General features: G+C 49.9%; 1 protein-coding gene across 2 annotated transcripts in view; it reads right to left on the bottom strand.

Annotated features, from left to right (window-relative positions):
* The window catches only part of TBXAS1 (thromboxane A synthase 1), a 190,235-nt gene that overhangs the window by 9,180 nt on the left and 158,563 nt on the right, over positions 1-22,492 (bottom strand). Inside the window, exon 10 of one of the 2 annotated variants that reach the window (XM_030825843.1) lies at positions 3,811-3,905. In XM_030825843.1, coding sequence (XP_030681703.1) covers positions 3,811-3,905 — 95 coding nt within the window. The remainder of the gene's footprint in view (positions 1-3,810; positions 3,906-22,492) is intronic. The other variant, XM_003270804.4, reaches the window with a different exon arrangement.

The raw sequence follows: 22,492 nt of genomic DNA, 5'->3' as shown, positions 1-22,492 counted from the left end.
CAAGTAGCTGGGATTACAGGTTCCTGACACCATGCCCGGCTAATTTTTGTATTTTTAGTAGAGACAAGAGTTTCACCGTGTTGGTCAGGCTGGTCTCGAACTCCTGAACTCAAGTAATCCTCCCTCCTTGCCTCCCAAAGTGCTGGAATTACAGGTGTGAGCCACCACGCCCAGCCGGGACTGTTTTTTTTTTGTTTTTTTGTTTTTTTAGTATAAGCATGCTATTTTGGCAATATAAATAATTACAAATTAAAAATAATTCTATGCTGGATTTTACTTCAAGCTGTAGGATTGGACTTCCCTAAATATCCTAGAGGAAATGCAATGATTGTGGTAATTACTGTTATGCTCTGTTCCTGCCCATAAGAGATTAAGAGCAGCCTGTGGCTTCTTGCTGCTCCCTCTCTCTGTTATGAGCCTCTCATGTAACAGAGGAACAGAAAAAGGCCAGGGCGTGGAGAACCCATTGAGATGCTAAGCTGCTAATGCAATTATATGTGCTTGGAGCTGGTAGCAAACACCAGCACTGAAACCAGGGCAGGCAGCTGGGGGTTGTGATGTCTGTACTCTCAGTTCCAAAGGGGTCAGATGAAGCTGTTCCCTGGCACCCTGCTTTTTCATCTTTTTTGGAAACAGCCTGGACCTGGAGGCAGACCCCTGGAAGCTGGAAAATAGGGCCTTCCCTTCCCTGTAGACTGAACCACGTAAGAGATCAACAGAGGCTTCAGAACTGCCCCGCACAGCATCCCAGAGTCACCTCAATGGCGCTCAGACAGGGCTGCTGTGTTTCCCACAAGTGCGATTCTGATTTTCTTTTATGAATAAGTCCAAGTTGTGTCAGCACTTGGGAAAAGTCAACACGCTTTTTGAGATGAAATAAAATAATAAAATAAAAATGCTCACTCTCCCTACATTCACCCCCAAATCCTTTGAGCAGAAGCAGATTATCCTCTGGTCTGGGTGAGAATTGTGACACCTTGTCTCTCTGATATCTGGTGATCAATAAGAAAAGCCAGCAGAGCTGATAGGGTGAAAAATGCCCATGGAGCAGGTGTGAGGTGGGTGTGGGGCGGGTGTGGGGGGGTGTGGGGCGGGTGTGGGGGGGGCGGGTGTGGGGGGGGGGGTGGGGCGGGTGGGGGGGGGGGGTGGGGCGGGTGTGAGGCGGGTGTGGGGCGGGTGTGGGGCGGGTGTGGGGCGGGTGTGGGGCGGGTGTGGGTGGGTGTGGGGCGGGTGTGGGCGGGTGTGGGCGGGTGTGGGGGGGTGGGGGGGTGTGGGGCGGGTGTGGGGCGGGTGTGGGGCGGGTGTGGGGCGGGTGTGGGGCGGGTGGGGTGTGGGGCGGGTGTGGGGCGGGTGTGGGGGGGGGGGGTGGGGGGGGGGGGGGGGGGGGGGGGGGGGGGGGGGTGGGGCGGGTGTGGGGGGGTGTGGGTGGGTGTGGGGCGGTGTGGGGCATGTGTGGGGAAGGGGCGGCTCAGGAGAGCGAGGCTGGATGGAAACTGTCCATTCCACTGTCTGACCAGTGCCAGCGCTCCTCCCTGCACACCTCATGCTGCATGCAGCTGAGTGGGCACTGCAGTTCCACCTGTGCCACCCACTGCCTCTCGCCCGCTTCTTCAGGGCCAGCCAAGCAGGTGTGTGTCCCCATTTAACCTGTAGGAAGGAGAGGCACGGAGCAGCATGAGGCTCACGATCACGCAGTAAACCAAGGCCAGGGCCGAGATGGTCTTCTGACGTGCCCTCTAGACCTGTTAGATGAAGTCTAACTACTTCATCCAGGTTCTCTAGTTTCTGTCTGGTCCTCAGGTGAGATCACTGGCTTCCGGGTCCGCCTGCATCGACTTCCTTTTCTGCTCTGCTGTTCATAACGGGTCAGTGGAGAATTGGCCACCGCATTTTCATGTTGAAGAGCCTAACCCCTTTGTTATTCAACATGACAGCTATATAAGGTCTTGTCTGATGGATTCGTGGCTGAGTTTAGGTCCAGGAAGTACTGTGTCTGTTGATCAGTTTCTGTGCTGTCCTCTTGCTGAAGAACACACCTGTTTGGCTTGACTGCTCTCCCTCTTGGCCAGGAGCCCTGGTCACCAAGCCACAGCTGGACCCCAGCTATCAGCCAACTCTGGGGCCCTGTAAGGCCTTCTTTCCTTTAAATGGCCTTTGTTCTATTTGATCCCTGAATGCTTTATCTTGAACTTCATTTTAACATGTACACCAGCTGCCCACAATCCCCTTGGAAGAAAGCTGGATATCAATTATGAAAAAAATAAGGCTGGGAGTGGTGGCTCACACCTGTAATCCCAGCACTTTGGGAGGCCAAGGCAGGCAGATCACCTGAGGTCAGGAGTTTGAGACCAGCCTGGCCAACATGGTGAAACTCCATCTCTACTAAAAATACAAAAAACTATCCGGGCACAGTGGCGGGCACCTGTAATCCCAGTTACTTGGGAGGCTGAGACGGTAGGATCTCTTGAACCCAGGAGGCGGAAGTTGCAGTGAGCCAAGATCACACTATTGCACTCCAGCCTGGGCGACAGAGCAAGGCTCCATCTCAAAAAAAAAAAAAGAATAAAAGAAAGAATTGGATGACAGTTTGCAAGAGGTTCCAAAAGAGATCAGGGAAGGGCTGCATACAAGTCTTAATGCTGGCATGGGGAGAGGGGGCACAGAGCCCCTGAGTGACTGGCCTGCTTCCGCACTGAGACCCAAAACCCTGCCTGCTTGAAGACAAGGCAGTTCTAATCACGCCACCGGAATTTTCTGTATTTCCTTCCGGACTTGAACATTTGGACAATATCTACAATTGCATTCTTTGTAATACTTCTGTGTTGAAATATTATTTTGAGATACCCTCAAATCATCCACATATTCTCTTTAAAAATGGCGAAAGTTATTTCCATATGGTTTATGTGTGATCTATTAATTCATAAAAGTGTTGAGTGGAATTTATCACATGCGGTTAATGCTTTGTGCTGCTTCTGTTTCTAGAGCCTGAAATCTGGCTGTTATTTCACTCTCTGTAAGGGTCTGGGGACATGAATTAAGATGCCCTTCTCCATGGAGTGCCTTGTTTGGGAGAGTTTGAACGAAGTACAATAGTTGGTTTTGCTCTCAAGATACCCACAGGTTGGTGTGACCGGGCTGGTTGGTGTGTACATTAGTGAAATGTCATGGAGTGGCAGGCATGCATCCAAGAATATAACATGAAGTATAGTTACAGCTCAAAGTGCTGAGGAGGAAGGGCAGGGAGGACCAGGTGAGGCAAGCCCAACACAGACGTCTTGAGGGGTGGTGAGATGTTTTGGAGGGTGAGTCGTGTTGGAGCTCCAGGATGGGACAGCTGGGGGTGTTGGATGGCAGGAAAGAGCTCCCAGGACTCAGACAGTCCCCTACTGTCTGAATGCCAGCTCCAAGATCGGTCAGGGACTTTTATCTGTTTTATATACAGCTGATTTCCCAATGCTTGGCACAGAGAAGGTGCTCAGTAAACAATTGCTGAATGAATTAATTAATGAATGAACAGGCAGGAGAAATGGCAAAAGCCAGCACAGGCTAGGAGACCAAAGGGCCAGCTTGGGCTGGGGAGGAAGGCGGTGTTAAGAAAAGGCCAGTGAAGCTTTGAGAAGCTTGTTAACCTATAGGAAAGCGGGCCAGATATCTGAGGTACCCTGGGGGATACAAAGGAACCCAGGACTCAGGCGCTGCCCTCCAGAAACACATGTGGCAACCGATGGAGGAGGGCCCTGACCTGCAGGGTGGGGCAGAGGGTAGGGGTAGGGGGTGGAGACTGGGGCAGGAGAGGGGGCTGCCACACACCTGAAAGCTGGTGGGTACATCCTCAGCGTCTCTGCAATCACCATGTCCAGATAGGGCAGGCCTTCCTCGAGGCTGCAGAACTCAGGGGCCATCTGCTGGAGGGGTCGTGACAAAGGGAGAAGTTCGAGTTAGCCCAAATCTCACGGCATTTTGTCGTTTCCTTAAATTTCAATCTCGTTTCCAACTTTGGCAAATATTTAAACAGAAACTCCACAAAATGGAAAGTCAGTATGACCCAAATTGCATCTGATTGGTGCTCAGTGTGTTCTATTGTGCTTATATTTCACAGTGGTAGCCTGGGGCTCAGGGGTCTTTGTAATACAGAGGAGTTTGGTTATAAAACTGCAGCGGCAACCACAGCTGCCAGCATTTATTGGGAGCTGACGATGTGGTCGACCAAGTGCAGCATAGACGTTCCCTCATTTGATCCTCCACTAAGCCAGTGTGGCGACTGTTTCCCCATCTCTTAGATGAGAAAACTGAGGCTCAAAGAGCCTGTCACATGGGTAGTCATGGCACATTACGAAGTCAAAAGGCAAATAGTGAAATAGCAAATAAAAAAGTTTGCAACATCTATAAAGGATTAACAGTAACAAAAACCAAAGAGCTACTATCAATCAGTAGGAAAAGAAAACTAGCTAGAAAAATGGTCAAAGGCTATGAACAGGCAAAACACAGAGGCAATATGAGTCACTACGAAGAAAAATGCAAGTTCGAATGAGATTCCATTTGCACAGGTCAGATTAGGAACAGTTGGAAAACATTGATTAGATTTCAGGGGGTGCACATGTGGGGATCCTAACACCTCCTGGGTGACTCTCCTGGAGTGACAGTCTGTCACTCCCTGGCTCCCCATCTTTGGCCTGAAAATGAACACGTGCCCATGAGGTCTTGAGCAGGGTGTGGGTGCACCGGGATTAAGGAAGCTTATTTGCTGCTCTGCCAGTTTCCCCACAGAGGTGGAATGAGTTATCTGGTTAGTAGGTGATGGTCTCACTTTCTTCACCTAGATAATGCTAATCCAGGAGGAGTCCCCAAGGTGGCGGATTGCTTTCTTCTGTTCCCTCTTTTTCCCAGAGCAGCAGGAGGCTGGCCTCCAGGGCAAGTCCATTCTGAAGCCGCCAATGTTCCAGGGACAGGCGCTGGGAGGCCTAGTTCCTCCATCTGCAGGGGGAGCCCTTCACAGCCCTGCAGCAGCCACCGGCCACCCTGCCTGGGATCTCAGCCAGCTCTCAAAGTGAGCTCCGGGATGGGCAAGGGTCAGCAGCAGCAGCAACACCCGGGAACCTGTTAGAACCGCATGTCGGGTCAGAGGGGTGGAAGGGCAGGGGCCAGGACACGTGGAGTCTTGAAGTCCATAGCCAGTATCGTAGCTAATCTGTGATGACATAGCCATTCAATATAATGCAGCTGTTTAATGATGTCCATAAGGCAGGTTGCAGAAATTATATGTAGTTTAATCCCATGTCTGTGACTGTTTATGAATTTAGAGGGCCAGGGTGGCATTCCTACTTTGTCATAAAAAATAACAAGGTTTGGATGGTTTTCCCAAAGCTCTCCCACCTGCATTTCTGGGAAAGTTTCTAACTTTAGAAGGTTATCACTCAACCCCACACTTGCCACTCCCATAACAGGCCACTGGGGCAGCTGGCTGAGCAAGTGACCAATGAAAAGGGCTCTGTGCAGGGGTTAATGCTCTGTGGCTGCTGTCTTGAGAGTCTTCATAACTTTATCTTTTTTTTTTTTTTTTTTTTTTTTTTGAGACAGAGTCTTTTTCTGTCGCCCAAGCTGGAGTGCAGTGGTGTAATCTCGGCTCACTGCATCCTCCGCCTCCCAGGTTCAAGTGATTCTCCTGCTTCAGCCTCTCAAATAGCTGGGATTATAGGCATCTGCCACCATGCCTGGCTAACTTTTGTATTTTTAATAGAGATGGGGTTTCACCATGTTGGCCAGGTTGGCCTCAAACTTCTGACCTCAAGTGATCCGCCTGCCTTGGCCTTCCAAAGTGCTGGAGTTACAGGCGTGAGCCACTGCACCCGGACATAACTTTATCTTTGAATCTGTGCTTTGGAAGCCTGGCTTATGCATGGCTCCACCTGTGGCTGCCTCCCACGACCAGCTCTCAGCTGCCTGTGCTCTCCACCTGGCTTCCCCCTTTCTGCCCTGACCTATGGCCACTGTTGCTGTCCGCACTTCACAGGGTCCTGGGTACAGGCACAGAGAGGGCCAGGATAGGGTGCATGCACCCTGCAGCATCTCGGGTGGGCGTGGTGGTGGCTGTCCCTGCCCTAGGCTGGCAGCACACAGTGTATGTGGCAGGGCCGGCCAGAGGCTGTGTCTCGATGGGGGCAAACCTCTGCCCACCCCTAGCCCAGGTACTGAGTGTGTCATAGCACAGAGGTTTAGAGATCCTTGGAGGTTAGTCTGCTGTGGCTAGCTGGGGAAGGCTGTGGAAAGGGGAGACAGCTGGACCAATTTCCCTAGACCCTGCCTCCCTGGCTGGGTCTCAGTGCCTGTGTCTGGTGGCTGACAGGGCCCTTGGATGCCTGGAAGGGTCTGGACTCCCCCAGCTCATCCAGTATGTCCAGGCCTGAAAGAGCATCCCCCTTGGGTGAACCTGGAGGCACCCTGTCTTCCTGTTTCCAATCTTTATGAGTTTGGTTTGTGTTTGTCTCTTCTGGCCAACAAGTCACAAACACCAATTGTGTAATTTCAGTGGTTCTGCATGAGTTAAACGCTCTGAAATTTACATTTAAAACTGGCATTGTTTGATATAAAGATGAATGGTAAAATGCTTGCTAATAATTTAACATTGAGCTTTCTTTACTTAGAACAACAGTAAATAGAAAATAAAAAGCACCATGACAAGTCGAAAAAGAGACTACAGAAGAAACGAAGAAGCTCGCTGAGTACCACGATGGACACCTCCCCCCGCTTTGGGAATAAAGGCTGCCACACTTTTATTACTCACTGGGCCTCACACATCCTGTAGCCAGCCCTGCAGGCCAAGATTGACTGGCCCAAAGGGACCAGTTTGGAAATTTGGATCTGGGACAAAGAAAAAAGTTTTTCTCCAGCAGGTGGCGATTGAACACAGGGAAGTGGAGACCCATTGTTGGCCACATTCGGCCTTGTGGATTAATGAGCAGAAAACAGCAGTTGGCCTCAAGAAAGAAGAAATGAATCAGATGTATACAACAAAGCAGAAGCAAAGGACGGAGAGACCATTTCTTTGTGCCCCATAGAGTTCCAGTTCCTGTTTGCCATCTGCTCCTGGCAGGTGGCCCTGTGGGTGGCATCTTGGTACCTTCCAACAAGTTCTCACTTGCGGCTGAAGTTAGCAACATTCTGAATTCCATTGTCTGCAACCAAACGAATCTTAACAAATGCAGGAATATGCATGTATCAAACAAGAAACAGAGGTGCGGGACACAGAAATAGGGAACTACATCTCAAAAAGAAAAACTGGATCTGGGAGCAGCATCCCTAATGGGTAAATGGTGTTGGTTCCCTGAGAAAACTGTATGGCTTGTAAGTTGTCACGGTTTGTCAAAGAAAGAAAATTTTTAAAGACAGGCTAAGCAAATTTTGTATCAGAAAATCAAAGTCTTTATTTACTCTTTCCCTAGATGGGCTTTTTTTTTTTTTTTTTTTTTTTTAACTGCTTCTAGGCCTTTAGGTCAAGATACCCATGTAGGCCAGGTACGGTGGCTCACGCCTGTAATCCCAGCACTGTGGGAGGCCGAGGTGGGTGGATCACCTGAGGTGAGGAGTTCAAGACAAGCCTGGCCAACATGATGAAACCCTGTCTCTACTAAAAGTACAAAAAATTAGCTGGTCATGGTGGTGGGTGCCTGTAATCCCAGCCACCCTGGAGGCTGAGACAGGAGAATCACTTGAACCAGGAGGTGGAGGTTGCAGTGCAGCTGAGATCACAGCCTAGGCAACAAGAGCAAAACTCCATCTCAAACAAACAAAAAGATACGTATGTAAAGATCGTCTTGGTTCAGCAGTTCTCCGTGTGGCTGCATGTTAGAAACAGCCAGCTTTTTTTTTTTTTTTTTTTTTTTTGAAACAGAGTTTTGCTCTTATTGCCCAGGCTGGAGTGCAATGGCCCGGTCTTGGCTCACTGCAACCTCCTCCTCCTGGGTTCAAGCAATTCTCCTGCCTCAGCCTCCTGAGTAGCTGGGACTACAGACGCTCACCGCCACGCCTGGCTAATTTTTGTATTTTTAGTAGAGATGAGGTTTCACCATGTTGGTCAGGCTGGTCTCGAACTCCTGACCTCAGGCAATCCGCCTGCCTCTGCCTCCCACAGTGCTGGGATTACAGGCGTGAGCCACCGCGCCCAGCCAGAAACAGCCAGATTTTTATATGCTTTAACATAGATGGATGCTTGGGCCCTACTCCCCAGTGTTGGTCTGAGGTGGGGCCTGGGCACCAGCTCTCCCTTTATAGCCCCCTGGCTGTCCTAATGTACACTCAGGGGCATAGGTCTGTCTGTCTGTCTGAGACCTACCCTAGCGCTTCTCCACACCTGAGGAGCGAACGATGAGGCGGAGGGACGCACACACCTCCATGTCTTAGTCGAACCAGGGAGACAACAAAACTCAAGTCCCTATCCCACTCACTGGCTGGTCCACCCAGCAGTTGCTGGCTTTGTCTGCAGCTTTCAGGAATAGCAGGGGCAGAGCGGTCCTGAGCAAATTCTGCCAGCAGAGGGCAGCAAGCGCACGCTAAATGAGGACTCCCCGACCCGGGAAAGGACCTTGGAAATCCTCGCAGCCATCCTTCATTGACAGAGAGGAGAAAAATGTGGCCCAGAGAGGAAGGCCTGTGAACCCAAAGTCTCAACATAGAACTTATTCTAAGTGTCCTCTTTCATTCAGCAGTCCCTCAATGGGCACCTTGGGTGGGTCAGGTGCAGGACCAGGTGCGGGGGGTCCGAGAAAGCTCTGCCCATTGAGGAAACCAATTCCTAAACAAATCATGACATGGATGTGTAAAGTGTTATCGAATGTGCTCATGAGGAGTGCAAAACCAGTTCTGTTTAGGAGATCCTTCATTTACATACTCAGGGAATACATATGGAATCGGCGAGCATGATTCACCAGGCACTGTGCTAGGCCCAGGAGTCGTAACTTTAAAATGCATGGACATGTCCCAGCCTCTTGGAGCTTCCAGTCTATCAGGATGCAAACAAGTGGATAAGGGTGAGATGGGAGAACAGATGAGGGACACACATCGCCCACATTTGGGATCACGGACTCTGCGAGGAGGAAGCGACAATGTCCAGGCTGAGATTTTTAGAATGAGTGAGAATAAGCTAGTGAAAAGTGGATGGGCTTGTTCAGAGGCTGCTGCAAACAATCTAAAACAAATATGAATCAATCAGGGAACTGTGAATCCAACAGGATATTTGATGCTCTCAAGGAATGAACATTTATTTTGGTTTTAGTTGATAATGGTATTGTGGTCATGTTTAGAAAAGAGTTCTTATCGGCCAGGCACGGTGGCTCACGCCTGTAATCTCAGCACTTTGGGAGGCCGAGGCAGGGGTGTCACTTGAGGCCAGGAGCTCGAGACCAGCCTGGGCAACATGGTGAAATCCCATCTCTACTCAAAATAGAAAAATAGCCAGGTGCGGTGGTGGGCGCCTGTAATCCCAGCTACTTGGGAGGCTGAGGCAGGAAAATTGCTCGAGCCTGAGAGGTAGAGGTTGCAGTGAGCCGAGATAGCACCACTGCACTACAGCCTGGGAGACAGGCCCTTGGCATACCCAGTCCTCTGTCAGCACCTCCGGGCACCAACGTTACCAACAGCTAATGAGGGTGCAGTGGATCTGCTGGGCCTGGAGTGTCATGAAAATGTGGGGGACTGAGCAGAATATTCTTTTATTTCAAGCTAGGAAGCACCTGAAGCTTCTATGTTTCCAAAAGATAACATGAAAAGCCATCCCTCAGGGTTCTGTCTGCCTCCTGTTTCAAAGGCCAAATTACTGAGAATTAGAGTTGGGGGGAAATCTCAAAATCAACCTGTGCTGTCCACACCCAACGCAGAAGCCCCCCTGCAGCCCCCCACCCCCGACCTTGGCCTGGCCTTGGGTCCCACAAGGGAGGCAAAGGGCAGGGTTCTGTTCTGGGTCTGTAACCCGTAGCCATGGCCTTGGGCCAGTCGTCAGGACAATATCGACAGGTCCCCTCGTCTGTAATGCTGTCCCACCCATCTTGCAGAGTAGGGTGAACAAGAAGATGAAGGTGGAAGTCTTTGGCCACTGGAAAGTACCTCATAAGCAGGTGATATTTCTGTTTGAACACATTCAGCGGCCGGAAAGCTTATTTCAACATTAGGCGCTCTGCTCTCTCTATTGAACTAGGCTAATAGGATGTATTAAGGGAGAAAGAAATTCTAAAATCCTATCAAATTCATTTCAGCTGGGACTTAATTTTATAAAATAACTGCTCTTAGGAGATTGAAAATTAAATATTGGGAAACATGGAAATAAAGAAAATAAATAGAATTTCACCTAGTGGTTTATTCTCAAACCAGAGTTTCTTCATTTGGGGGGAGACTTTTTCATATATATTTGATTTTCAATGGGCAGTAACTTCTAATTTTATTTCTAAGATTCTTGGTCTCTTAGTCTTTCCGTCATATAGTTTAGGATCTGGAAACCAATATGTGTTTGTTTATTTTCTTGCTCTGTGGCCCAGGCTACAGTGCAGTGGTGCTGTCAGCTCACTGCAGCCTTGAACTCCTGGGCTCAAGCGATCCTCCTGCCTCAGCCTCCAGAGTAACTGGGACTACGGGTGCAAGCAACCATGCCTGTCTAATTGTTTTTTGTTTGTTTGTAGAGATGCGGGGACATCTCACTATGTTGCCCAGGCTTGTCTTGAACTCCTGGACTCCAGTGATCCTCCGGTCTCAGCCTCCTAAAGTACTAGGAGCACAGGCATGAGCCACTGTGTCTGGCCCAATATTTAAATACATTTAAATACAATAGATTAACCTGATGGTTTAGGGAACTAACTCTATGGGAAATCTATTGATAAATCCTTTTCTGTAGGAAATAACACTACTGCCCTCTCCTATTAATCTCTTTTCTATATTTATCATTTTGTGTATCATTTTCTCTGAAAGCTAGACACACACACAGTCACACACCTACACATACGCCACACGCTGGGTGTGTGTGCAGATGTCATCTGGAGTATAAATGAGAAAAAGAAAATAAAAATGTCATTGCTTTCACAAAGATTTTTCCTGGAGATTCATGGACCTAATAGAAAAATTATCATTTTTCTATTTTGTTAAAGGAAATAGAAGCAGAGATGGCTTCAGTTTTGTTCTTCAGAGCAGTAGGAACAGCAGCATCTGTAGTAGTTATACCTATCCAGCCGCCACTAGACTTGGTCTCATACTAAGAAGTGGGCCAAGTGATGCTGGCCCTTGCCCTCTAGAAGCGGAAGCTGGAAATCCCTTAAGCACAAGGACAGCTTGGGGCAATACAGCCATATGAAGAATAAAGATTTCCATTAGCTCTGATTCTCCAGGGACCGTGGGACTATACTATGAAACCAAGCCGTGGAAAATGGGGTGACCTTCGCTTTACCCTTCTGACCATAAACCAGAGGCAAAGCCCCTCACTCTTGCAACTGGTTTCCAAGAGGAGCCCTGAGTTCCAAAATTTTTTTTTTTTTTTTTTTTTTTTTTTTGGAGACAGAGTCTTGCTGTGTCCTCCAGGCTGGAGTGCAGTGACGCGATCTTGGCTCACTGCAACCTCCACCTCCTGGGTTCAAGCGAGTCTCATGCCTCAGCCTCCCAAGTAGCTGGAATTACAGGCACCCACTACCACGCCCACCTAATTTTTGTATTTTTATGGAGACAGGGTTTTACCATGTTGGCCAGGCTGGTCTTGAACTCCTGACCTCAGGTGATTCACTACCTCAGCCTCCCAAAGTGCTGGGATTATAGGCATAAGCCATGGCACCCAGCCAGCCCTGAGTTCTTATGGCAAGGTTGGGAGGGTGGTGAGGTTCTCTGAGCTCTGACATTTCACCTTCTAGATCCCATAGCTCTGTTGTCTGAGTGGGTCCAGTGAGCAGTTTCAAGGCTTGCAGGAAGATACGATGGAGGTTTGGTTACGAGAGGTGGTGATAAATCTTTCCATCCACATTGCTGGCTTCCCTGGCCAATGACCAGAAAGTCCTCCGTGCTAGTTTCAATAATTTGGCAGATTTAGATGTTGAAATTCATCCATACTCGAGAAAAAGTAATTAGGAGAGTGTACTTGGCATCTATTTATATCTGCTTTAGAAGGAGACAGAACCCATCTCAATAAAAACACAGGGATTATTCCAGGTGTTTTTATACTCTGAGGCCCAGGCCATTAAGGGATTAGGTGCAGAGATGTAATGAAAAAACATAAACCAGGCTGCGTGCGCACACAAACGCACAGCCCATGGGGCGTCAGTCCTCTCCATGATGGCTCTGGGCCGAGCTTCACTGACAGTGCTGACCCGCTGCAGAAATTACTGTCTGCAGAGATCTAGAATAATAATAGTGTTTTGCTTTCTGAAGCACTTTATTGCTCACCAATGGATTTTTACATCCGTTATACCATTTGGTCCTCGCAACCACACTGTGAGGTAGGTAGAGCAGCTTTTATTGCCTATTTTATAGATGAAAAAAACCCAGAGATTTGGAGAGGTGAAGTGACTTGTCCCAGGTCGCATGGCCAGTTAATGGTAGAGTTGGAACTGAATCCAGGTCTTCAAATTCCAAGGCTTTTCCATTACCTGGGCCTACCTGGTCTTACCTTCCCTCCCTCCAGGCTTCCCGCCCTTCCTTTCCTCTTGTACATTTTATGGAAGAATAACACGCATATGGAAAAATATGACACAAACACAAACGTAGAGCTCAATGAATTTTCACACCATAAGCATTCCTGTGTAACCAGCACCTAGACCAAGACAGAACCTTCCAGCACTTGGAAGCATGCCTGTGGCCTCTCCCGGTCACATGCCCCTCAAGAGTAACCACTGTCTTGACTTCTAACACGAGAGACTACTTTTGCCTCTTTGTCTTGAACTTCCTATAAATGAAATATTTCCATGCAGGCTTTTTGGTCTGCCTTCTTTTGCTCAGTTTCATGTCTGTGACAGTCACCTATGTTGTGTGTTGTGGTGTGTTCATCCTCATGATTTGGTGCTCCATTGGGTGAGCTGCCTGGATTTATACATCCTTTTCCTTGTCAATGGACATTTGAGTTGTTCCCAGGTTGGGGGCCATTATGAATAAAGCCTTATGAACATTGTCGTTTATGGCTTTTGGTGAACAGAGTACAGGTTTCTGTTGGGTGTACATTTGGGAGTGGGACTGCCGGGTCATGAGGGATGTGTATGTTCAGCTTTAGTAGATATTACAAACAGTTTGACAGATAGGTTGTTCACACTGCCTAAAATTTTAACAGTGAATCAGTTGAAAAGCAGCCTGTTGACACCCTAGTTTCTTCTATTTACTCTAACTGCAGGCTCCTCCCCAATTTCTTCTCCCTCCCTTGCTAATATACTGAAATGTAACCACTATCTCTATTCCAGGAAAGGACTAAGAGAAAGAAATAGGGCATTGTTTTGGGAGCTGAGTTATTTATTCATATAGTGTGTGTGTGTAGCGGCGGGAGGGGGAAATAGGAACAAATAAAACACATCTAATTACCTAATTTTTTAAAATTGCCCCAATTATCAGACACAAGCACTCAGCACTCATAAGCAAAAACACATTCCAACATCAACTAGATTCGAGTCTTTGAATTATCTGCTGTTTGGTAATATTTAGGATTCTGTTTTTTCCATTAGTATGGAAAATTCACAGCTGATTGTATATGATGTGGAAAGAAATGAGCCCCTAAGTAAGTGATAGTTAAATCACCTAGCCCACTTTCTCTGCACTGGGAAGTGAGTGGACCACATTTAATTTGCAGAGAAAATGCTTTTGTTCGCTCACCCCACAGATTCCGGTTCCCTCTATTTACTCTGATTAGCAGAGTGTGTGGGGTGAGGGGCAGGGAAAGAGAGGGGATAAGATACAGTTCTGCGCCATATAGAACTTACTCTGTATTTGGGAAACCATTTATTTGTTCATTCACAGATTTACTTTTATGGTAATAGGGAGCCACTGAAGGTTTTTGACGAGTCAAGATAACATACTGAAAATGGCTTTGTGTGATCTGACAATGACATGTAGGATGGTTGGGGTAGAAAGAGTTGGGAAATAGGTCAATAAGACAGGAGGTTCTCGCAACAGTCCAGGCAAAAGTGAGGCGCGCCAATCACAAGGCCAGTAGTCAGAATGGGAAAAGGGGCTGAAAGAGAGAAGCCGTATCAGCAGTGGCTGTCTATCTTGGCTGTTCCCTATTGATGCTGGGGCCCATCCCAAAACATTTCCACTTAATTGGTCTGGACTGGGGTGCAGGAATTGGTATTGTTTTAAAAGTCCCCCAAGGGATTATCACATGCAGCCTGGATTTCAGAATCACTGTCATAAAGGAAGCCCTACCAGGGGAGGTGAGGGTCTTGGGATTTAACGGGTCAGGGAATGAAGAGAGATGAAAGGGATTCCCTGGTTTCATTCCTAAGTGGCTGAGAGAAAGACAGAAAGAGGACCACATGGGTGGGGCAGCATCTTCCAGGGGAAGGAGATCAGCTTTTGCAGGATTTTGCTGGAGGCCCCCCCGACCACCTCACCTGGGTGAGACCGTGAGCAGCTTGGCGTAGAAGTGGGGAGATGGTGTCGGCACAGAGGGGGATGAGTCCTCTGGGATAGGGGTAAGAAAAACAAGCGCAGAGCCAAGCATTAAACCTTAATTCTTCCCAAGGGAAGGTGGCAGGGCAACTGGAAAGTAAGGGACCCTGGACAACATCTCAGATCTCCTGGACAGTGCCTGGGAGATTCAAGACTAAGAGAGGCCATTGATGGCTGGCACGGTGGCTCACGCCTGTAATCCCAGCACTTTGGGAGGCTGAGGTGGCAGGATTGCTTGAGGCCAGGAGATCGAGACCAGCCTGGACAACATAGTGAAACCCCATCTCTAAAATAAAAAAAAAAAAAAATGCCAGACGTGGTGGTGTGCACCTGTAATGCCACCCACTCAGGAGGCTGAGGTGGAAGGATCACTTGAGCCCAGGAGTTTGAGGCAGAGTGGACTGTGATTGCCAATAATAATAATGATAATAATAAAGAAGAAGAAGATGCGCCATTATATTTGTCAACTGTGGCAGGGACAAGGCCAAAACCAAGTCACTGGGATCGCAGGATGAGTAGTTAGAGAGAGGATGAATGAGAGGGAGACTGGCAGACTGCTTCTACCAGGCACACTGAAAGAATTTGGGAGAACAGAGCAAACCGAAGGGAGGCAGGAGAGCATCGTCACCCATCTGCAGGGCGAGCCCATGGCCAAGGAGAAGGCAGTGCTGTGCCATGCAGTTGTGGGGGTGGAGCCAGGCCCCATGGCATCAGTCCCAGAAAGAAAGATTCTGACTCCATGTGGGGCAGAATTTTCAAAGGACTACAACTTCACAATGCAATCGGCAAGCCCAGGTCCTCCGGGGCTTTTCACACGAGGTTATGAAGCATTTGAAAAGGTCGCGGTAGGATATTCATAGGTCCCTCATCAACAGGAGAGCAACACGAGGGACCCCAAGGTGCCCTCCACCTCTGGGCTGGTCTGATGCAGCATGGCCACACCCCCACCCACCGGGGGACAGTCTCGTGACCTTAGCAGATCCTGGTCACTCTGCCAGGCCAAATAAACGTGACGGGAAGGTGGAGAGCCATCAACTTGCCCTCCCCACGCCCCTCCTGCATTTCCCATCCCTCATCTTCGTGTGCATCTCGTTGATGATTTGCTGTAGGAGTCAGAGTGCAGGTCACTAGCTGTTTGGGGAAATGGTAAACAAAGATAAGAGCTTTAAGCACTGGAATTTATTTTTTATCCACTGGCCTAAAAGCAACTGCATGTTAAATTTAGAAAGCTGGTGCCAGACCCCTCCCCGCCCCTCCTGCTTCCTGCTCCTCTTACCGCCCATGCTCAAAGCATGGTCTCAGCTGACTATGGAATACGAGATGTGTTTGTAAAGCCCAGGAGTCTTCAGAGGCTGCCTGCCTGGATGTTTATAAAAATGTATCATCTGAGGGCCTGGGAGAAAGGGGCCGTTTCCTCCGCTCCCGGGCTCTGCTCACCATTCTAACAGCAGCCATCTCTGCCCAAATATTTACCCAAATGTCCTCCCTGCTCAGGGCCCTGGGTGCATCAGCCCCCCACTGTCGTCAGGTGGGATACCCCCAAGGGAGGGGGCAGCATTTTCAGCAGACCACCGATGGATTTATTAATAAGGCCTCCCTCACGCCTGGGAATCTATAATTGAACAGCTCTCTTTTCTCTGTGGGTTAAATCCCTTTGCTACCAACTCTAAGAACCTGCAGAAATCCTTCTATTGACCTGGAATTCTGTTGTATTGAATATTGTCTGAAATAAATGAGCCATTGTCTGGGCTCAGAATTTTCTGGGTAGAAAGAGATCTCCACTGTGATGCAATTTATTGCAGCAGGATTTTTTTTTTCCAGCTCATCCTGAATTCCCTATTGCCCGCTCGGTCCATTTTCACAGTCCAGGATATAAGTGGGGAGGGCTAGGCCCAAGCGAAAAAAAAAACCTCCTTTGCCCAAGGATGATGTCCAGAGGCCTAGATGGTGACTGGTACCAGATTTTAATGGCTGCTGAGTAACTGAGGTCCATTTGTGTGGCCAGCTTAGAAGAAAAGAGATCGGACCAACACTCTCAGCTGGCATTGGGAGACCAGTCATAGGACAGTAAAAAGAGAAGAGCAGCTGGGCACGATGGCTCACGTCTGTAATCCCAGCACTTTGGGAGGCCAGGGCAGGCAGATCACTTGAGGTCAGGAGTTTGAGACCAGCCTAGCCAACATGGCGAAACACTGTCTCTACTAAAAATATAAAAAATTAGCCGAGTGTGGTGGCAGGTGCCTGTAATCCCAGCTACTCAGGAGGCTGAGGCAGGAGAATCACTTGAACCTGGGAGGCAGAGGTTGCAGTGAGCCGAGATCATGCCATTGCACTCCAGCCTGGGCAACAAGAGCAAAATTTCATCTCAAAAAAAAAAAAAAAAAAAAATTAGCTGGGCATGGTTGTGCACACCTGTAATCCCAGCTACTCGGGAGGCTGGGGCAGGAGAATCACTTGAATCTGGGAGGTGAAGGCTGCAGTGAGCCACTGTCCTCCAGCTTGGGTGGCAGAGTGAGACTGTGTCTCAAAAAAAAAAAAAAAAAAGAAAAAGAAAAGAGAAGCAAAGCAAAGCGCAGTTCAACCCTCCCATTGGATGGATGAGGAACCACAGCCCAGAGAGGTGAAGTGACTTGCCTAAGCTGCACAGCAAATGAGGGGGCAGAGGCAGCGTTAGACCTCAGGCCTTGGGATGCGGGTCCAGAGCTATGTTCACTGCTACATTACATTGGAGACAGAAGGGTTTAACCACAAAATCCAGGAGGAGAAACTAGGCATCCCGTAGCCAGATGGGGTTTTTAGTGTTCAATTGATAAGCAATTGTGGAGCATGCTTCTCGGGTCACACTGTGAGAATCTCAAGGAAGCCAAGGCCTTGTGGAGAAGTGGGTCCGTTCCAGGCCCAGGCAGCAGGGCCGCAGGGTCAGCAGGAGATGAACTTGAGCAGTGAGCTTTGGCGTTTCTTAATACCCTGTATTCACTGATGGGTACCTTGATTTCTCCAGCCTCAGGGACTTCGCTCACAATTGGGGAGTGTAGGCTTGCCCAATACAATTTGAATTTTCGATACATTGTGCAATGGACTGAATGTGTGAGTCGAGCCGCCCCCAGGTTTATGTGTTGAAACCCTATTCCCCAACATGATGATACTTGGAGATGGGGCCTCTGGAAGGTTATTAGGGTTAGATGAGGTCATGAGGGTAAGTGGGGACCTCGTGATGATATGACTTCCCATTTATTTATTTATTGAGACCGAGTCTCACTCTCTCCCAGGCTGGATCGGCTCACTGCAACCTCTGCCTCCCGGGTTCAAGCAATTCTTTTGCCTCAGCCTCCCAAGTAGCTGGGACTACAGGCGTGCGCTACCATGCCCAGCTAATGGTTTTTGTTGTTGTTGTTTGTTTTTAATTTTTTTATTTTTAGTAGATACGGGGTTTTTCCATGTTAGCCAGGCTGGCCTCAAACTCCTGATCTCAGGTGATCCACCCACCTCAGCCTCCCAAAGTGCTGGTATTATAGGCGTGAGCCACTGCACCAGGCCTGATTGCCTTTTTAAAAAGAGGGAGAGACACAAGATCTGGACTTTCTGTTTCCTTTTAACTCTGAGAGGGAGATGCCTTCAGCGACTTCTCCACCTTACATGGCTTCTCGTGAAACTACCAGGTTTGTGCAGAGCTAATCACTCCCCGTGCCAAGAACCGAGCTGAGTGCTTCTGAGGGCAGCTCCCTTTGCAGGGAGGAAACGGAGGCTCCCAGGGTTTGGGGAGCTTGCAGAGGCCACAGGCAGATGGTGGGAGAGCTGGGATGGAAACCAGGCCTCTCTCCAGGGCTGCCTCCTCCACCTGATGCTATTTCAGCCCTTTGCCTTCTTCTGCAGCTGATGGCTTTTAGTGAAAAAGGCTTCTTGCCAAGAGTGGCCTCTACAGTGGCAAAACAAAGTAAAAACAGCCCCCAGAGACATGGCTCCACGAGCTTCCCCGCTAGTGTTAGCCTTTGTACACAAGAGAGCAGCCCTCCCCTCTGCTGGGAGCTGGCGGGGTGGATTCATGAGAATGAAGTTCTTGAGGAGGGAGGTTTTTTAAAAAATTAAATTTGGGGGTGGGAAGAGATTTACTAAATTGCAGATAGCACATGCCTCAGAGCCTTGAGAGCCAATTTCTTATCTTCCATGGACCTGGAGTTTGCATGATTGCTCAAAGCAGCAGAGATGCTGGTTCATGCCTCACCCCCGGCCTGCTAGTTGTGAGCAGGTGAAAGGGGGCTGCCAGCTGGTCTGCAGGTGGTTCCCACCAAACCTCTCAAGGGAGAACTGGCAGATCATACCCTCTTGTGCCATATTGCTAGAGCGGACAGGGAGGGCTCGCCACCCTTGGCTGGGCATCGGAGGAGAGAAAGGCCATTCCATGCCATCCTTCTTCCCATGTGAGGGGTTCCCAGGAGGCTCTCCTGCAAGTGAGACCCACACTCCATCTCTCAGGGAATGGGAAGGGTCTCCCCTGGAGCTCTGGTGCCTAGGCTGGGGGCCAACGGCTCCCAGCTAAAGTCCCTCCTGCCCCACCTGCTACAGAGCTGCCCGCGCTCTCTGGGGCTTCAGTCCAGTCCTGACTCTGTGTCCAACTTTTGTTACCCTTTTCTGGTTTTCTTATCTCTGCTATGGGGCTGCTCTTCTAATGTGGGTCAAAACCCCTAAAGCATGATTATGGCCCTATGAGGCCAAGTCACCACTACCCATCTTCCATGTAAAACGATTCTCTGTTTATGTGTTTCTATGTCTTTATGCTTTTATTTTATTGATTGATAGATTTTTTGAGAAATCAACACTGACTCTTTCTAATAAGAATCTCATCTGTTCTGCAAGCATCCCCTTAGCAGCCTGCGTGCCTCCCTTGATGTTCATAAATGACCTCTCCCTTAACCTTGACAGTCATTCCATTGGGCCCGTGTCACCTGCTGCCTGCTGTCTGCTGTGTACAGAGCATTGTTCTGGGGTGGGGTGGAGACGGGCGATGCACAGTCCCTGGGGGTGGAGAAGCCAGGAGGACACTGGTGGTGACAGGGAAGCGTGGGTACTGTGGCAACATAGGGGGGCATCGTGGGGGTCACGGACCTGCATGGGGTAGGGATGGGAGGGATCAGAAAGCCTTTCTGGAGAAGGTGGGGCTTATGCTGAAGCAATTTTCAAAAGGCATTTGTGTTCTTTCACACAGAAATAATAAAAGCACTTAAACAAGGTTTTGGAACAAAATCGAAACGAGTTCCATCACAGCCATGCCATTTATTGCCGTTTTACTGGAGTGCACGCCGTCTGTGGTTTCTGCTTCTGCATCGTTCCAGCCACGTTTCAGCCCATAGATTGTGGCAGTGGCACGTGTTAATTGCGGCAATTTGTTTTGGCCGTGGATCTTAAGGAATCATTTGTTTCTTTTGTCTTTGTGTCTCTGCTCCTGCAATGTCCTGCTGCCTCTGTGCCCCTCTGCCTGCACCGTAGGGAGGCTTCTCCAAGGGGGTTAGCCTGAAGGTGGGGACACACTGGACTGGAGTCCCTCCAGGTGTCACAGGTGACTCTGCCACACCAGGGAAGTCCTGAGGGGCGGGGCCAGCTGGTTGGAGGGGTTTTTGCAGGATCGTAGGCCCAGGCAGCCAGGGGTAGAGGTCAAGTTCACAATCACGGACTGGGCAACCAGATGGGGGTGGTAGTGGGGGCAGGAAGAGCACAGTGCCGGGGGTGGGGAGGGTGGCAGCAAAGAAGCCACCAGAGCGGCCCTGAGAGGGGGCACAGCTGAGCTGGACCCTGCGGGCTCCAGGACAAGAGGTCTCAGGGGTCAGAACCAGGGGTAGTAGATGACTGCCCAGCAGACATGAGGAGGCTGGGGTCCCTGGAGGACAGGAGGGTTCCCGTGCCCCCAGACAGGAAACAGGTGCTCGAGGCTGGCTGGCTCTGGGTGTGGCCAAGTCAAAGCCAGATCCCCGAACTCCACACTCCTGAGGCTGCCTCTTCCACCAGGAGACACAGGTGGTTGCAGCAGTCATGCTGGAGTGAATCTGCTGCCCTTCAATACCAGGCCATGTGCAAGCTTAGGAAGGAGGAATGCCACGCTGGGGCGAATGTGCCCTCACGCCCCCTGGATGCCAGCTGCCACCGCCAGCTGTGCTCACCCTTGCAGATGGCCTCGGGGTCTCCCTTCAGAGCCAAGGCTCTGAGTGAGGGGCAGGGAGGTGTGGGTATAAGATGGGGACTAGGGAGGGGAGGCCTGGCCTGGGGGAGGAGTGGAGAACGGAAGCAATGGGCCATTTATGAGAAGAGGGCAGGCACCAGGTGAGTTTCACTTGTGTCATTTCATTGAGTTTTATTTTACAGACAGGAAAACTGAGGCTCAGAAGGGTGTGTGCTTAAGGCCAGGGGGCAGGCATGTGGCATTTTGCATAAGGAGGAGCTCATAGTGTTAAGGGAATGAAAAGCCAAGTCGGCTTGATTCTAAAACCCATGACAATGATGAGCAAAGACGGGCAGGACACGAATAATTGTCTCTTCCTTATAAGGCAGGACAGGCAGGGATTCACTCAGCACCCTGATTGCTATAGGACCACGGCATCGGAGTGACCAAGGGAACAATCAAAGGTAGAAGCCAGATAGGCAGGGCTAGGAATGCAGAGATGGGCCCGAGACTGGGCATCCACCAAGCTAGGAATGCAGAGATGGGCCCACATGGGGCCAGAGATCTCAGGAACAGGAAGGATCTGGGTGGGCCGCGGAGGACAGGACTATGTGTCTTGAGTATTCTAAACCCAGGCCAGGGAGATGGGGAGGATGCTGTGAGGTCTCTTCCCAGCTCAACTGGGTGAAGCCCTTGCAAAGACCACAGGGGTCCTCCCTGTGTCTTGGGCAAAGTGAACAGGGTAGATTGCTCTGGCTGGTGAGGGCGAAGCAGTGGGGCAGCCCCCTGGGAAGGAGGAGGAAGCCATGTGGGAGCTCTGCAGCTGTGCTCACGATGTCATTAGACATGGGGAGTTTCAGCCTTGTTATTTTCCTTGGCCTTGGCCCTTCAGCCCTCTCTGAGCCTCTGTGGAGCTGTCTGGCACTGGGCCCACAGAAGTGGCCACGACCCTTGCCTATCTTTGCAGTCTGATTTGGGGGTAGCAGCTCCCCAATCTAGTTTGCTTACCCCTCTTCTCTGACTCCCACTGATGCTGACTTCTTCTCAAAGAGCAATGGCTCCAAAACTGTCCCAGGCCAATGGGGGCAACACCTGAGGGTCTTGGCCAGACCCATGGGTCTCTTTGGAAAGTTTCTGGAAAATAGCACAGTGCCCACGTGTTGTTGATTTCTGCTAAGGGTAGGGCAGGAGCAGGGGGAAGAACACCAGGAGGATCTTCTAAAGGTTTGCTAATCCTGCAGTGTGCTGCCTCCTTCCTCAGAGATCACTGAGCGCTCTCCCTCAGCCCACTTCGGGAGCTGCCCTGCCCAGGCACAGACGGCTGGGTGAACCTGCCTCTCCCCTCACACACCAGACCAGCTGGGACTACCTACCAATGGCCCACCGCACAGCACGCTGAGCAAGAGTGTTCCTGCTCCCGCCACATGGAATGCCTGCTCCTTGTCCTCGACTGTGCCTTTTGCCCTCTGGCCTGGACTACAGATTTTCAAGTGGCGGGCTGGGGTCTGGAGTTGATTGGAGGTGTGGTGGGACCACTGGGGCAGACTACTTTGTAAACCAAGACCAAGAAAGTGCTGTGTGTGTCCCGGACATCCATGCAAGCTGGGCTGACGGTCAAAGGAGGCTTTGGAGGGGCCAGGCAGTTGAGGCAAGCAGAGGTACCCCATCCTACAGCGTGGAAAGGTAGGAAGGAGAAGCCGGCGGGGAGCAGAGAAGAGAAACAGCCCT

This window comes from Nomascus leucogenys, chromosome 13 (assembly GCF_006542625.1).
Source record: "Nomascus leucogenys isolate Asia chromosome 13, Asia_NLE_v1, whole genome shotgun sequence".
In the NCBI taxonomy this organism is placed as follows: Eukaryota; Metazoa; Chordata; class Mammalia; order Primates; family Hylobatidae; genus Nomascus; species Nomascus leucogenys.
The sequence above is the reverse complement of the archived record's forward strand: the minus strand, read 5'-3'. Positions and strand labels throughout refer to the sequence as shown.